General features: G+C 39.1%; 1 protein-coding gene and 2 non-coding genes across 3 annotated transcripts; all 3 read left to right on the plus strand.

The window, feature by feature from the left end:
- Positions 1-2,007: 2,007 nt before the first annotated feature.
- LOC121948571 (U2 spliceosomal RNA) lies at positions 2,008-2,198 on the plus strand. The gene has a single exon (XR_006106161.2). It is a non-coding gene; the product is annotated as a U2 spliceosomal RNA (small nuclear RNA).
- Positions 2,199-3,745: 1,547 nt separating this feature from the next.
- LOC121948578 (U2 spliceosomal RNA) lies at positions 3,746-3,936 on the plus strand. Its single transcript, XR_006106167.2, has one exon. It is a non-coding gene; the product is annotated as a U2 spliceosomal RNA (small nuclear RNA).
- A 968-nt stretch (positions 3,937-4,904) lies between these two features.
- leprotl1 (leptin receptor overlapping transcript like 1) lies at positions 4,905-16,714 on the plus strand. Its single transcript, XM_088080772.1, has 4 exons — positions 4,905-5,029; positions 6,814-6,889; positions 10,116-10,302; positions 12,310-16,714. The coding sequence occupies exons 1-4, from the start codon at positions 5,014-5,016 to the stop codon at positions 12,424-12,426; spliced, it is 396 nt and encodes a 131-aa protein (XP_087936898.1). The 5' UTR covers positions 4,905-5,013; the 3' UTR covers positions 12,427-16,714.

A 16,714-nucleotide genomic window follows, 5' to 3' on the forward strand; every position in this document is an offset into this window, starting at 1 on the left:
TTTTGAAGTTTTTCGTCACCTTTTATACATTTGTGGGACATTTCATGCCTAGTTGCTCACTGCCCCCCCAAAAAAGAAACCAAACCAATTTTCCCAGGATTCAAAGAGTTAACAGTTACATCACGCAGTCCTGTAATACCAGATGGAGTCACTGGGGGCGATATAGAGTTTATTTTCACACCGTCACTTTTTCGGACTAACGAGCCGTCAGAGACAAGTTTTTCTTCTTTTTATCTTAATTTAAAAATTTGTATTTGACATCGGGACGTCTTGGGGTAAGTTAATGAAATACTTCATATCTTTTATTACAATGGTAGACGCCTCTCGTACCGACAGTGTCAGTGTTTTTTTAGTGTTTTTTTAGGAGTTTGACGTGTTTTGGTGTTGATGCGTCACCGCCGAGATTTTACCTTCAGGTCTGTTTTTGGCGAAGTTTTCACTAAATTGTAGGAAAACTAACTGTGCGTGTTTAAACTAACTAGTTTGTTATTTTATTTATTTACTGTTTGGACGAATTCAGTCACCGTGCTCGTCGGCCTACTATGGGTTAAAAAGCGTTTGGACTGAGGCGCATTTCGGATACAGTGAAGCGGAAAATAAAGCCGCTCGGTTTTCTGTGTTTTTGTCGCAGTGAAAGTACACATTAATCTTTTCAGGAAAACTTGATTTAATAACATTAATATGTTGAACAAAAAACAATGTCAAAACTTTGTCTATGTCAATTTAATTAACTTTTTTTTTTTGTATTTTTGCACACGGCTGTTGTTATGTTAATAATGCAACAGAGGGTGCCGCTGCTCAGTTTCTAAATTATTTAAAGGACACATTATGTATATTCAGTTATATAAAGATCCTTTACTTAAAGTACTAAAAGTAAAAAGTAAAGTAAAGTAGGAAAGTACTCATTTATCGCACTGGATTGCATTGAAAATGTATTAATATCATAAATATGAATTAACTTTCTTGATGTGACAATCATCTATTTTTCATTATTTTATTTTTAACATTAGGTGTAATTTGAATTACTGATTATTTAATGTGTACATCACTTCAACGATGCAGCTGGTAGTGGTGGGATAATGTACTTACCTGATATACTAATGCTTTACTTTTAGATTTACACCCTGAACCACAATTAAAGTCTTATTTTATCTCATAGAAGTCTAAAACATAATAATTTATTTGCGTATGTGTAGTATAATTAATCCGAATATGCAGAGTAACAAGTAGCCTAAGGAAGACTATAAAATTAATTTAGTGAAGGAACAGTGTAGTATTGGTATTATTTGATGGTGCGGTGATACTCAAGTATGGGGTAGTAATACTTAAAGTAGGGGAAAAAGTATATTTTTCTCGTGTAGCAACGTATAAAGTAATAAAGTAATTGATTTGTAAGTAGCTGTAAGATAAATGCAATAAAGTAAAAAGTACACTTCCCTCTTAAATGTAGCAAAGGATAAAATAACTTATTCTGGGGGTTTGTCACCTTTTTTTAAAGCAATATAACATAAAAACACATGAAAAGATATTTTTAGTCTTTGCTATTCAAATGTGTATTAACTGCAGTTTGATCTCGTGTCCACTAGAGACTTTTGGAGCTCAACGTGTTTTAGTAAACAGAGACACTAAATTATAAACAACACTTATTTATACACACGGAGGACTTAAGATTGAGAAGATTAATCCTGTAAATGCTGACATTTCTAAAGAATAATAAACACATTTTTATGTGTTCTTTTATTGTTATAACTGTGTTTTAACCGCTTTAAATTCTCATTGGATTATAAGGCAGCACGTGACCCGGAAGAGTCGGCGAGCCACACGTGTTACATTTAATTTTAAGATGAAATACTTTGTAGCGAGTCTGTGACGTTTTCCTTCACTGATGTTTGTGTTATTTTACTGACATTAAACAGCCTGTGTGGACATTATGTGTTGAGCCTTTTCCACCGTCAGTGAGATGACCGGTGCGGAGAAAGACTCCTCTGCTGCAAACACAGTGACAGTATCGCTTCTCGGCCTTTTGGCTAAGATCAAGTGTAGTATCTGTTCTTATCAGTTTAATATCTGATACGTCCCCTACCCGGGGACCATATATTAAATTGATTTTTGGAGCAGGGAGATGGAATAGGGGCTTGCTCCGTCCACTCCACGCATCGACCTGGTATTGCAGTATCTCCAGGAATGGTGCACCCCCCTAAATATGTGAAAATATAAAGAAATGGATTAATTCAGAAATACTGTGAATATATATTAACGCTGTATGTTCTGTCACCATAAAGGTAAAAATAATGTTTTTTGTTATTATTGCTATAACAGCGTTTTAATAGAACAGGAGGCTGTAAAATAGACAGGTGTTTCCTGCTGTGGAAAGTACAGTGGCGTCATTAGGCGTTCAATTTTCAAAGATAACAATACATCCAAGCACTGTTTTTATTATTATGATTATTATGATTATTATTATTTAATTAAACTCCCCCCGTTCGCCCCATATGATGTGTTCATGCACAATCGGAATTTTGAATATCGACCTTAATATCTGTTTTTACATTTTCTCTTGGCTATAACAAATGGTGTAATTTTGGAGATTGTTAATTTGGCGGGCCCATGGGTTTGCTAGTAATATTTGTGTTAAAATGTACCGAAAATTTCAAATAAGAAGAGGGACTTTTTTTTAAGTCACCAAAAATGTTTAAACAAAAAAGAAATTGCCAGAATCGCATGCTCGCATGCTTGGACGGCATATAATATTACATACAATAATATCAATGTAAATTTATAAAAATACATTATTATTGATAATAGTTATAGTAGTAGTAGTAGTAGTAGTAGTAGTATTACAGTTTTATGGCACACTGACTTTGACTGTCTTTTTTGATATACTAAATTATGACTTTTTTTCCCCCCTTCTTTTTTCAACAAACATAAGTATAATATTTAATAACATATAATTACCATCCTATTTATAAAATCTATGTATAATCTTTTATTAATATAATCAAAATATCATTGATAATAAAAAAAAACTATGTATATATATATATATATATATATATATATATATATATATATATATATATATATATATATATATATATATATATATATACACACACACAAAGTAGCCAATTGATTTGTAAGTAGCTGTAAGATAAATGCAATAAAGTAAAAAGTACACTTCCCTCTTAAATGTAGCAAAGGATAAAATAACTTATTCTGGGGGTTTGTCACCTTTTTGAAGCAATATAACATAAAAACACATGAAAAGATATTTTTAGTCTTTGCTTTTCAAATGTGTATTAACTGCAGTTTGATCTCGTGTCCACTAGAGACTTTTGGAGCTCAACGTGTTTTAGTAAACAGAGACACTAAATTATAAACAACACTTATTTATACACACGGAGGCCTTTTTCAAGATTAATCCTGTAAATGCTGACATTACTAAAGAATAATAATCACATTTTTATGTGTTCTTTTATTGTTATAACTGTGTTTTAACCGCTTTAAATTGTCATTGGATTATTAGACAGCACGTGACCCGGAAGAGTCGGCGAGCCACACGTGTTACATTTAATTTTAAGATGAAATACTTTGTAGCGAGTCTGTGACGTTTTCCTTCACTGGTGTTTGTGTTATTTTACTGACATTAAACAGCCTGTGTGGACATTATGTGTTGAGCCTTTTCCACCGTCAGTGAGATGACCGGTGCGGAGAAAGACTCCTCTGCTGCAAATACAGTGACAGTATCGCTTCTCGGCCTTTTGGCTAAGATCAAGTGTAGTATCTGTTCTTATCAGTTTAATATCTGATACGTCCCCTACCCGGGGACCATATATTAAATTGATTTTTGGAGCAGGGAGATGGAATAGGGGCTTGCTCCGTCCACTCCACGCATCGACCTGGTATTGCAGTACCTCCAGGAACGGTGCACCCCCCTAAATATGTCAAATAAAAAACTAATTAGCTTTATCAATTAACAGCAAAACGAAGTCGATTACATGCGTACAACATCGTTATTACTTTTTAATACCACGGCTTTTTTTCTCGAGCAGGAGGTTGTAAAACAGACAGATATTTACTGGTATAGAAAGTTTCGTGGCGTTATTGAGCCTCAGCGTCCGATTTTCAAAATTAAGAATACGCATAAAGGATTTTTTTTTTTTTTTATTATCAGAGGGGTGGCTGTTATTTATTTTATTTTTTACACTCCCAAAGCAACAAATGAGTGACGGAGAAAATGCATGGAGCGTTCGTCCCATATGATGTGTTCATGGACAATCGGAACTAGGGTGTCGTAAAATTCACCGAAAATTTCAAATAACATCAGGTACAATTTTTGTGGTGAAAATGAGAGACATACAAAATAGTCATTTTTTTAAAGTCACCAAAATTTTGAAATGAAAAAAAAAAAAGTTAGAATCTCATTTACATACAATAATATCAATGTTAAAAATAAAACAATCAATAAAACGAATAATAACAATAATTTAATTAAATTATTTTATATTATACAATAAATTATTTTTTATTATTTTTAGTAATAGTAGTATTACTATTATTATTATTACAAGTTTTATGGCACACTGACTTTGAGGATGACTTTTATGATTTAGTACGACTTTTGCTTGTATTTTTTTGATACACTAAAGTATGACTTTTTAAACTTATTTTATCATACTTTACTATTAAGATATATTAATATATTACTAGCATCCTAATTATCATGTACATGTATTTTTTTTTTTAATGTAATTTATATATCATTATTAATACTAGACGACAGATCCTGCATATTGGAATATGTAATTAAATAATTAAAAAAAATCTAATTTTATTTATTTTTTTCCCCTCTGTGTAATAATAATATAATTCCGATGTTTCTCGTAGCACATGAAGGCAACACGGCAGGCCGGTTCGGGCGGAGTCGGGCGGAGTCGGGCGGACTCGGCAGCCGAAGAGGGGGGCACTGTTTTCATTCGTCAGGGCTGCGTGTCGAGCTTTTGTCCAGGAGAAATGGCTGGGATTAAAGGTAAGACATGTCCACTTTTCATTTCGTGCATAAAGCCTCTGAATTTAGGCTCAGGTTAACTATCAAAAGTCAAATTATCCGAAAGACAAACGGATGCGTTTGTCACGTCCGGTAAGCTAACGGTAACGTGAAGAAGTAGTCAGCCGCAGGGCCAATACATCCGTTAGCGTTAGCGGAATAAGCCTTTATCCTGTGGGTTAGAGGCGGACGCTACTTAGTCAACACAATTAAATACATAATAACGCGATGTGACACACTGCAGCCACGTAACTACACGTTATAACACCGTATTTTAAGCTATCCCCTTCTGTTAACATAATAACGTAGTAGTTACCGTTATAATGCTAATGCTAGCTGCACCTTAACTTGAGTTATTACAGTCACTGACTGAGATGCTTTCTGCAGGTGTGCAGCCTGGATTATTAGCTGCTAACGAGCGACCACACAGCCTGTGTTTGTGCTCTCAGAGTTTAACACGAGCCTCTAATTATAAGGCTTAGATTGCAAATGTAGCTGTTACACGTGAAATCAGCTGATTCATCACATGATAGCAACAGTAGCCAAAAGGGCCCTGCTGCTGAGCTGTGAGGGGATACTCAGATTTACTGAGCACTTCTGTTCCCACGGTCATGGAAAACCTGGAAATAGTCATGGAATTTCACAAGCTTGTTTTTCAGCTCTGGAAAAGTAATGGGATTACTGAAAATCATCACATTTAAGATAGGATAAGATAAGATCAAGAGTCATGAGCAGGGGAAAATGAAAAAAAGACAAAAAAAAAAACATGTTTTAGTGCAAAAAAAGTTATTACAAAACTACAAGTTAGATAATAATAATATATATACACTATATACGCCGTGTATTCATACAGATACTGTACGTTTATGATTGACAGTCGCACAGGAATACTGAAATACACATTAAGTGTGTAGTATATTTACTGTAAAAAATATTTAAATATATCCTATGAATAATATTATTGCACAGTGGGAAATTGCATTGCATGTTACTCAGTACTGATAAAAAAATATGAAAATGTGTATATATTTATTTTAATGATCTTCTAAAAAGTCACAGAACTTAGTTGTGTTATTAAATTAATCGGTACAGTGATTCTCTGTAGATAAAATTATACGGCATAGTATTGCATTATTTGTGCGTGTGTCAACATCATATTGATATACATGGTATTAATAATACAAATTAGACTTTTAACCCTTTGAAACCGAAAACAACATCATTTTTTTCGTGCTGCGTTCAGAGAAATAGGCACAGAAGTAACATTATCTTGATTTGTATTGTGCTGCCTAGTTTTACCGTTTAACTGGATTTCGGTTTGGGATTAAGAGACAGAGAGAGGCGCGGGTCTGTCTGTTGATCTATACTTTTTGTGTCCGTGGTGGCGGCGTGGGTGATGGGCAGTACAAAAATGTAGAAGCACAGCCTTTAAGTTTGAGCACTAGCCCAACAGCTTGCAAAACTACACTGGATGAAGTATTTTTCACCTTTGTGGGGGAGTAGGGATATCTAGGCGCAGGTTAGATGGAGAGAAGTTGACCACAGTTCATCTATACTACCCACAATGCTTTGATACAAAGCTGGTACAATACAATGATAAAAACCTTTAACATTTGGAGTACAGTATACCTCACTGTTCTGTTCGGGTCATCCTTTTTAATTATGGGTCCTTGAAAAGCCACTGAAAAGTTTTGACATTTTTTTCCCTGAAAATGTTTGTGTGTGACATTTCTGATGCCCCTCCCCCTCCCCCGCGTCTCCTGCAGCTCTCATCAGCCTGTCCTTCGGAGGGGCCATCGGCCTCATGTTCCTCATGCTAGGATGTGCCCTCCCCGTGTACGAGTAAGTACCACCGCCGTCACACACACCCCGTCAGCCTGTTAATGTGTGTGAGGGAGACTGTTCACACTTGGCACTCAGGTGCACCCTGGGTGATCTCATCATGGGTTTACAGCTTTAAATACAGGTGTGAATGCAGAGCTGGATTAACCTGCTCGGGGGCTCTTGGATACTGACGTGTCACATTAAAAAATATTCCACCTTTGTGAACAAAAAAAAGTTTTTTCTGTGACATTTGTTTCGTATTTCATGGAGGAACATTACAAGCTCCCCAGGTTCACGGTGTGGTCATTTGTGATATATACCTGTCCCACCAACGTCAATTTCAAGCTGCATTTCCACTGCCTGTTCAAGACGGGAATATCACGCCGGTATGCCGCCTCGCAGTTCTGTAAAACGTCCGATCGCGGAAAGAGGGGACAGAGTGTTGGAGGTAGTAAGAGCCCCAAAACGATTTCTGTGTAAAACAGAAAGTTTGAAAGACGTGACCATGGGTGGCACGAGTGTGACGTTTTGATGACGTATTTACGCGTGACCCACCACGGAAGTTTTAAAAAGTAGCCGTTAGCTTTGAGCAAATTCAGAGAAGAATAACAGTGGCCATATATGTCCACACACTGGACAAACAACGAGATGTCAGAAATCTGTACCCCCCCGAGCAGAGGACGAGATCAGCCGCTATGTAACAGAGAAGGTAAATGGTTGCGATTGACATGCGATGCCGTTTCTTAATGTGTGTAAAGTGCTGCTGATGCACATATTATTTCTCATGCTACAGACCGATGCTCGTGTGTCCTCATTGTCCTCATTTGGTTCTGTGTAAAACGCAGGGGCGGTATAAAGAGGGACTTTGTAGCGGCCCTATAGCACGATCTCTGCGTAATTATTGGCCCGACCTATTTTAATTACATGCAAAAAAATCTAAGATGTAAGGCATTTCAAAAGTCTGGCACCAGGCTACTGCGTAAGGACAATATAAGCTGAAATGATGACGGTCTTAGAGCTTTATTTCAGCCTGCAGGATCACATTTTGGGGCAATAAAGCTCCTTAAAGTGATAGTTTGGGATTTTGGGGTCTGTGTGAGATACTTGAGAAAATAAGACATACTTTGAATGGATCCTACAGCAAATTGACTAAAATATGGTCTCTATTTATGGATCATGTAAAAGGACTGACTCTGATACGCTATGCCATGTCACTGGTGATTTCTTTATGTTTAGACACTGCTACTATAATTAATATATTGGACCCCCCCCCTTTTTTTCTCTTGTTTTTAAATGTGCTCATATATCAGGGGAGATGGTATACTGTAGGCCTGTTTGTGTATAATGTGAATATATCTGTATATTACAACTGTCTGTCCAGTTCTATGTGTTTGCATTAGTGAAAAAGTTCTCTAAATAAAGTTATGTATAGTCAGTGTAATAGATAAAGTCGCTGGCGGTCGCCACGCTCCAAGTTTGCAGAAACAGACTCGCACCCCAAAGCTCAGCATTACTCTGCTGTGGAGTGAGGTCGACATTAAAATGTAATTTTAGCCACTTTAAATAGGCCTACCTATAACTTCTGTATTCCCGCACAGAGGCCCACCTGTGCCGAGCATCGTATTACGATGCCGCTCAGCTGTTCGGAGCTGTTTTTAATACACTGACTTTATATAAATATCACAAACAGCCTCACTTCAAAAATCCCAAACTATCCCTTCAAAGCATCATCCAAAGCAGGATTTTGTACTTATGTGTTTCATTTTACAAACAAAGATGCAGTTTTTAAAATGACCATAAGGCAGTTGTCAAGCCTGGGCGTTTTGGGGTGGCTGGGCAGGTGACTGCTTTGCACAGTCAGTAATCCAGCCCTGCCTGAATGTAAAAACACATCAAGGATGCACCAACGTGAAATCTAACGGTGGAATTAAACAGATGTTGTGTGGTTGATACAGTGAATTTGTCAATTCAAACCGAGTCTGTCTGACGAGGTTTTTCCGTGCGATTCCTCGAGCCTCAGCGTCAGATCTGCCTCATATAATCTCATTTCATTTCAGTCGTTATCATTATACGAAATGACAGCCGGAGCGCTGCAGAAAGAAGGGGAAGAAGGCTGTTAGAAAATCAATTAGTGATATTTATTAGTCGAGCCTGGCTGATAGTATCAGCTGATTTTAGCGAATCATAGATGAATAGTATCTGTGTAATTGTCTGCCAATGATTAACAGGAAATTACAGCTCTGAGATCCAGCAGATCCGGTTTTAAAGCCGTTCATGTAATGTTCATCGTGCAGGTTTGTCCACTTCAAACGCTGTCTTATTTAATGTTTTTGTGTTATGTAATTGTCTAATTCAGATTTTAAATATGTATATTTAGGTTATGTTTGGTTATATTTTGTTGCACTTCTTGATGTGTATATATAACTACTGTAGTTTCCAATCTGGTTTAACCCTTTGGGACTGTTTGGTGCATTTTATGCACTTTTCATTCTTCATTTTTTGATAATTTTGGCTGTGTTCATGCATATGGAGTACAATATGGAAAAATTGTGTATTTTTGTTTAATCTTAAAATTTCTAGCTCTGCTCCTACAATACGTCTGAAATACACAAAATTGTGTAAACAATTGTGTAAACAAAGTTGTTACATTCATGCTGTTAAAGTTAGCGTTGGTAACTTTTATCTGTTCACACAAACTGTTACATTGGCTGAAATGGTCTTTCCGCCCTGACAGCAATCAATGACTTACGAGCTCTGAAAAAGGTCCAAAAAAGATGCGTCATCTGTAGCCAACCAGATGCGACCGTACCGTGCTCGAGCCTGCAGTCTGAGCGTGCCACCGCCGCTTTTGCTGCAGCTGCAGGAATAACTTTGTCAAGAGTTTACTGAAGAATGGAAGTGCAAAAACAAAAATGACCACTGCCACGGTTACTAGTTACTGCTCGTCCTGCTAAACAGGCAAATAAATGAAGAACAAAAGCAGAAAAAGCTGCACGAAAAACGTTCTGATAAAGGAGGAGGACAATGTAAACATTGGTATTGCTTTTCAGAGATGGCGACATCTGAGGGAGTTGTTTGTTTGTTTTAGGTGTTTTCTTTCCGCTGAATGAGACATGGTTTACGAAGTTCATTATTCGCATGTAAAACATGACTGTGAAGTTGGATAATGTGCCGAGAGCTGAACGGTGTTTATTCTTTTATCTTTCACCTCACTTGACTGCATCCTTTGGTTTTCTCTCTGCAGTAAATACTGGCCTTTGTTCCTGCTCTTCTTCTACATCCTCTCCCCGATCCCGTACTGCATCTCGCGGAGGGTGGTCGACGACACAGACTCGGCCAGTAACGCCTGCAAAGAGCTGGCCATCTTCCTCACGACGGGCATCGTCATCTCAGCCTTCGGCCTGCCCATCGTCTTCGCAAGAGCCGACGTAGTAAGTCTCAGTGGAGAGATCACTCCACCAAAACTGGAAACCTAAAATCAAAATCAAAGGAAACAAGACAACAAATGCAAAATCAAAACCTCATTATTTCCACATCCTGAAAAAGTGGAAAGGATACAAAGAGTAGATCAGTACCACCGCACATCAAAAAAAAATAAAAAGCCCCATATTCTGTCTTTAAAAACATAGAAATGCTCCTCTTATCTGTCACATTTTGCAAGACTGTCTGAATAACGCTTGTGGCTCGTTGTCGACACTTCAAGAACCTGCGAAGCTCAAAATAATTGTTTCACTTCTTTGTGTTCGTTGTCAAACACACACGTGTCTTCGCTGTCTCTCAAGTTCTGTCTCACCTCAACATCCTGTTTTAAAGAGCTTTATTAAGAACAGTGACGAGACAAAATCCAAAGCCAAGAGTGTAAAGTTCAAAACTATATATAAGAAAGTAAGAGTACATTAAGTAGAGGAACATGCAGGTTACTTATATGATATTATTTATGTTATTAGTGTCAACATAATGAAAGCCAATAATCAACTTCAAATTTAACATTGAGAGCCCTGCTGCCCTGACCTCAGCACATTACTAACGGCATGCAATGTTTCCAGGCTCGTGATGCCATGTAGTCTGCATTACGTGCAATTTGAATTACATTTTTTAAAAAATGACTAATAAATCTACCTTGTACTTTGTATGCAGCTGCGCGCACCAGATCGTGACCTCAGTGCAGTGACGGTTTGGTGCGAATATTTGAACTATTACAGACGGTACAATAGTGAAGTCAGAAAGTTTTGGTTGTCTCGTGATTTGATGAAAACAATAAAAATGTAGAAAATTACCAGCTGCATCTCTTGATGTAGTACTAACTAATCTGGGCTGTTGGGTTCAGATGGAGCGTGCAAAAAGGCATATTTGACAAATGAGAACATTAAGAAGAAAAAATCAACAAAAACCAAAGAGGCAGTTAATTAAAATGACTTATTAAAAGCATGTTTAGCCACAGAGCAGAGGAGCTGACGCAGCAGACACGCAGCAGACACGCAGCAGACACGCAGCAGACACACGCACAGACACACGCAGCAGACACACGCAGCAGACACACACGGACACACGCAGCAGACACACGCACAGACACACGCAGCAGACACACGCACAGACACACGCAGCAGACACACGCACAGACACACGCAGCAGACACGCACGGACACACGCACGGACACACACGGACACACGCAGCAGACACATGCACGGACACATACAGCAGACACGCAGCAGACACGCACGGACACACGCAGCAGACACGCACGGACACACGCAGCAGACACACGCAGCAGACACGCAGCAGACACACGCAGCAGACACACGCACGGATACACACAGCAGACACACGCAGCAGACACACGCAGCAGACACGCACGGACACACGCAGCAGACACACGCACGGACACACACAGCAGACACACGCAGCAGACACGCACGGACACACGCACGGACACACGCAGCAGACACACGCACGGACACACGCAGCAGACACATGCAGCAGACACACACGGACACACGCAGCAGACACATGCACGGACACATACAGCAGACACGCAGCAGACACGCACGGCACACGCAGCAGACACACACGGACACACGCAGCAGACACGCACACGGACACACACAGCAGACACACGCAGCAGACACACGCACGGACACACGCACGGACACACACAGCAGACACACGCAGCAGACACACGCACGGACACACGCAGCAGACACACGCACGGACACACGCAGCAGACACACACAGCAGGACACGATGAGCGTTCAGCTGCTGGCTGCTGCTAATGTCTCGTCCTGCTGTGTGTCCTGAAAGTATAACTGTCGAGCAGCGTGTGGAAACGACTTTGTAAACTGTTGCTGCCGCCAGGCGCCAGATTTTGGCCTAAATATGCAGCCTGGCAGCATGTGCAGCAGCATTTGTTAACCTGAATTATTAATGTGTTGGTTCACAGATCGCCTGGGGGGCGTGTGCGCTCGTGCTAACGGGTAACGTAGTCATCTTCGGGACCATCCTGGGCTTCTTCATGGTCTTTGGATCCAACGACGACTTCAGTTGGCAGCAGTGGTAAAGCAGCAGCAGCGGGAGGGAGGGGGACCTTAGTCTGAACTGTTTTTATTAGCATTACTATTATTATTATTATTATTATTATTATTATTATTATTATTATTATTATTATGGTATTACTGTTTGGTTCTTGTTGTTGTTATTTATATGATGACGCCCATCCATAGACTCACACCAAACCAGTGCAATACTTTGTTTTGTTTTTATTTTTTTTACCGCCTGCATAGTATTGAACTGACACAAGTGGGATGGAAAATGCTGACATTCAGTTGGACTTTTACTCTTTTTAGTTCTTCTGTGTTTGTGAGTTTTCTCCATTTGTGTGTTTCATTATTGAGCGTTGTGAGCTGACGAGCGCTGGTGAAAAACTGCTCGTGTTTATCTGTGAAGAAAATATGTTTAAAAGAATCCAATTGAATGTTGAAAAAGGCTTAAACTGACCAAAAGGACGAGGTCGCACCTGTCTGACTCCTTCCTCTATTTAATAGACACGCTGGAAGACGTTTTCGACACTGAGAGCATAAATGGGAGTTCATCTCCGGTCAAAGTGCTGAGCTGAGTCCACGTCAGCAGAAATCTGAGAGAAAATCTGCACAATATAAACTCAAATGGCGCCAGTCATGATGACGAAAAGCTCTATTTGCTTTTAGATTGAAACTGTGTCTATTTTTCAACCCGTCTCATCCCCAGGTAGTCAATTATTGACGCTTTGTCACGCTTGTTAGTGATATTGACACTAAAGGGACTCTTAAGTGTCTTTTTAAGATGCAGCAAGTTTCAACTATTTCTAAAATCGTATTGTATTGTCGTTTCAGTGTATTGTGGTATTTTGTAACGAGCAGAACAAAGAAACGCGAGCAGTATACCGATGTCTTGGTAGCTTGGTTAGCTAGCTAATGTTACATAGTTTCTACTGATTTTGCATGATAGTCCTGCATTTAGAGATATTGTCGTGTCACATTTCCCCCATTTGAGGCATATAATGTGCAAAATTTTACTTGTCAGCGCAGTCTTGTAGGTTTGGAGCCTGGCTTGCGACTGTTTGCCCTACAGAGGACTGCAAGTGGCCTGGTAATGAAGCAGGGTTATTTCTTTTTTTTAAATTTAAGGACTTGTGTGATCAGCTGCAAAAGGTGGCTGTCTATAGCCAAGAAATCACCACAGCAAAAGCTTTTGTTAATGTAAATGCCATAATAACTACCGACGACGTATCCAGATCTTGGAGGGTTGTCCCATTTCATGGGGAAGATTTCGACCAATATCCCTCGTAAATCTGCTCTTAGAGAAAAGTGGCACCGGAAAAAGAGGGGCAGGAGTAAAAGTAAGAAATGGGATTGGGCCTAAACCCAACTAAGACCCTTTTTACTACATAAACGACGTGTGTTTCAGCTGTGCGTCACATAGACACTAAAGAGTGCCCCGTCAGTCGCTTTCAGACGTGACAAAATCTTTTTTTTTTTTTTTTTGATGACCTGGAATTGAGGACAGGTTGACTTTTTCTCACAGTTTAAGGTGAAATTTCGGCTGATAGCATTAGTTTTCTGCTGATGTAATTCTACCGTCGCTAAGCTGTGAAAGTCTGAAGATTAGCGAGTGTTTGTGAAAGAGTTGGGCTGTTAATGCCATCGCTCGTCTTTCATGTTACATGTGAAAATGTAACCAGTCCAGCACTCTTTTCCTTCTTTTAGTTTGGGCGCATGTTGGATTCAACTATTATTGCTCGAACATGTCGCCGCTTTAATTTATTTTATGTCTGCATTTCATAAAAACAATGAGGAGACGGTAGTTTCCTCTCTGAACTTAGAGGTCAGGATTCATTTTAACGCCCTCACCATCCCGCAGAGATCAAATTAAACCGACTTGGTGATTTCCCAGGTGCCATCTGGGTGCAGGCTGCTTCTTCACCGTGTTATTTTGTGTAGCTGTTACCTCTCTCTCTGTGTCTGGGTGATTCTCGCCCGTGTCAGGTCAAGAAAGCATGAAGAGCCTTTAGTAGCCGCCAGCTAGCGTAGGATTAGCTCGAGGGCAGCAGCCTTGTTGGAAACTGAGCCAAGCTAAGAAGCGGGCGACTTATAAGCGAGGCCCGGTCGGTCACTGACAGCCGCTAAGCTTCTAAATGTGACTCCTTCAAAATAAAAGAATCCGGCGTCAGCCTGTGCTCAGTGTTCATGTTGTATTTCTCTCCAGAAGCACATTAGGTCCAGATTTGGCGCACACGCCGTCGCATTTCCTCTCACCAGCATTTTCATGTCAAATATTCTGTTTTATGATTTGTTTAGACGTTTTTTTAATGTTCTCCGGCCGGTCTGAAGGAACTTTGAGTTGTGTAATCTGCGGCAGGCTGCGGCCGGTCAGGTGCAGCTCTCCTGTTTGCTCTTTAACTGCATTAGTGGGAGCTGAACAAGGAATTTAGCATCTGCTGCTCCGAAGCGCCGCAGTGTTCATGGAGGGTTGAACATTTTCTTTAATGTTTGTTTTTGTTGGGGGGAGGTTTGTTTCTGTGGATGGTTCAGTTTGAACATGTGCTCTCTGGAAGAAAAGAAACGTGATTATTAATGAGGACTAATGTTGATGTATTAGTTTTTTTTTGTGTTCCACTTTTTCAAAACTGACATTTTCTTTAGATGGTACTTTTGCCAAAAGTGTCCACGCACAGCAGATTTCTAATGAAAGTTTAAGCTCTTAATTAAATTGAACATATTTTCCGCTTTTAGAGTCCCTTTTTACAGAACTTCAAAACACAGACAGTCTGCCTATAAAGGCCAAAAATATGTCTCTAAAACACTTTTAAAGCTTATTATTTAACATGATGCCGATCACAGAAACATTTCTTAAAAAAATTGCACTGCATGTTGTGATGTAGTGGGCATTTTTTTGTTTGTTTCTTTCTTTATGGTTTTTTTTCAATGCAGTCGCCAGAGTTAGTGAAAAATTGGCGAAATAGTTGCAATTTTTTCGTATATAATTTATTAATAATCAAAGGCAACTTGCTTTACTGAGAATAAAACCACTTTTTTCAGAGTTTGTGATTTCAAACTGCACTAACTTTATCTTTAACCATGCATATTAAGCACATGTGATAGATGTGGATGCAACAGTGATTTTTTTTTGTCTTGTCTGTTGATTGAGCAGAATTCATAGGGAGTGGTTGAATTTACATCCGTTGTTGCCATGGCAACATCCTGAACGTCCTTCTACAAACAAATATATGGAAATAACAAATTGTGGTTTTAGGGTGTTTTATGTGCAAATGCCGTAAACAATGCTAAAACCACGCAAGTCATTTTTATATTCCTGCTTGTGTGAAGATAAAACAAACAAGATGATACAACACGTTTATCAGCAAACCTTTAAGATGTTGATTTGTGTCTCTTTCTGTTTTGTTTTTTTTACCTGCTTACTCCTGTTGTAAATCTTTATGTTAAAATAATCACCTCTTGGCTCCGCTTGACTTGAGAATATCTGTTATCTCATCTAAATCACTGAAACATCTAAAGTTTATATAGAAGAAAAATTACCAATCAGTGTTTTCCGCATTTGTCCCTGTCAAATAAACGAGGAGATAAAAAAAATAAAACTCTTAAATGAATCAAAGTATTTCCTACAGGAATTAAAAACGTATACCGGAAAGAGAAAAATCATTAGAAATCTGCTGAGGGAACCCGTGGCTAAAAACGCGACCTCAAATGTGTGTTTAAACACTAAAAATCAGCATCAGCTCGTCACACTCTGTTTTTTTCTTGTCCGACTCTTCCAGAGATCACATCCTCAGTGGAGGCACTGATTGTGTTAAAAGCACCATAACGATGGCAGCTTTTTACTTCCCGTTAAAACGTATGAAACTAAGTTACTGAATATTGAAACTACTGACATGATTTGTGCGTATTGTGTAACACTGCTTTGAATCTAGTCGATGGCGCTCTGAACAGCAGGTTTTCCCGCTGGTGGTCGCCTGTAAACCAGTCAGCAGAGTGACTCCGTATCCTGAGCGTCTGCGTGACACTGAATGAATTTCCTCTGTTCTGACGCTGAAAGTCCCTGAGCGATGTGACAGAGTGTGGTGTGTCGCTGTGGGACGAGTTTCTCTGTGTTTCTGTTTTAAGAGAAATGTTAACGCTTTGTTCCTCACAGATTTGGGATGATATTGTATTTATTTAATTTATCGGACGCTTGGTGTCGATGTCTAACGCCATTTTCTATCTACAACTGTTCTGTTAAAGAGGCAGAAGTCAGCATGGTGGTTTTCTTTTCTTTTTTCTTTTTCTTTTTTTTAAATAAATGCCATTTTTGAA

The sequence above is a fragment of the Plectropomus leopardus genome, chromosome 8, assembly GCF_026936395.1.
Source record: "Plectropomus leopardus strain MGB_pleo_1.0 chromosome 8, ASM2693639v1, whole genome shotgun sequence".
Lineage (NCBI taxonomy): Eukaryota > Metazoa > Chordata > Actinopteri > Perciformes > Serranidae > Plectropomus > Plectropomus leopardus.

Excerpts from the sequence above, each read along its gene's own strand:
- leprotl1 (XM_088080772.1), top strand. Across the intron at positions 6,890-10,115 it reads TGTGCCCTCCCCGTGTACGA|TAAATACTGGCCTTTGTTCC; the intron begins GTAAGTACCACC and ends TTCTCTCTGCAG. Across the intron at positions 10,303-12,309 it reads TCTTCGCAAGAGCCGACGTA|ATCGCCTGGGGGGCGTGTGC; the intron begins GTAAGTCTCAGT and ends GTTGGTTCACAG.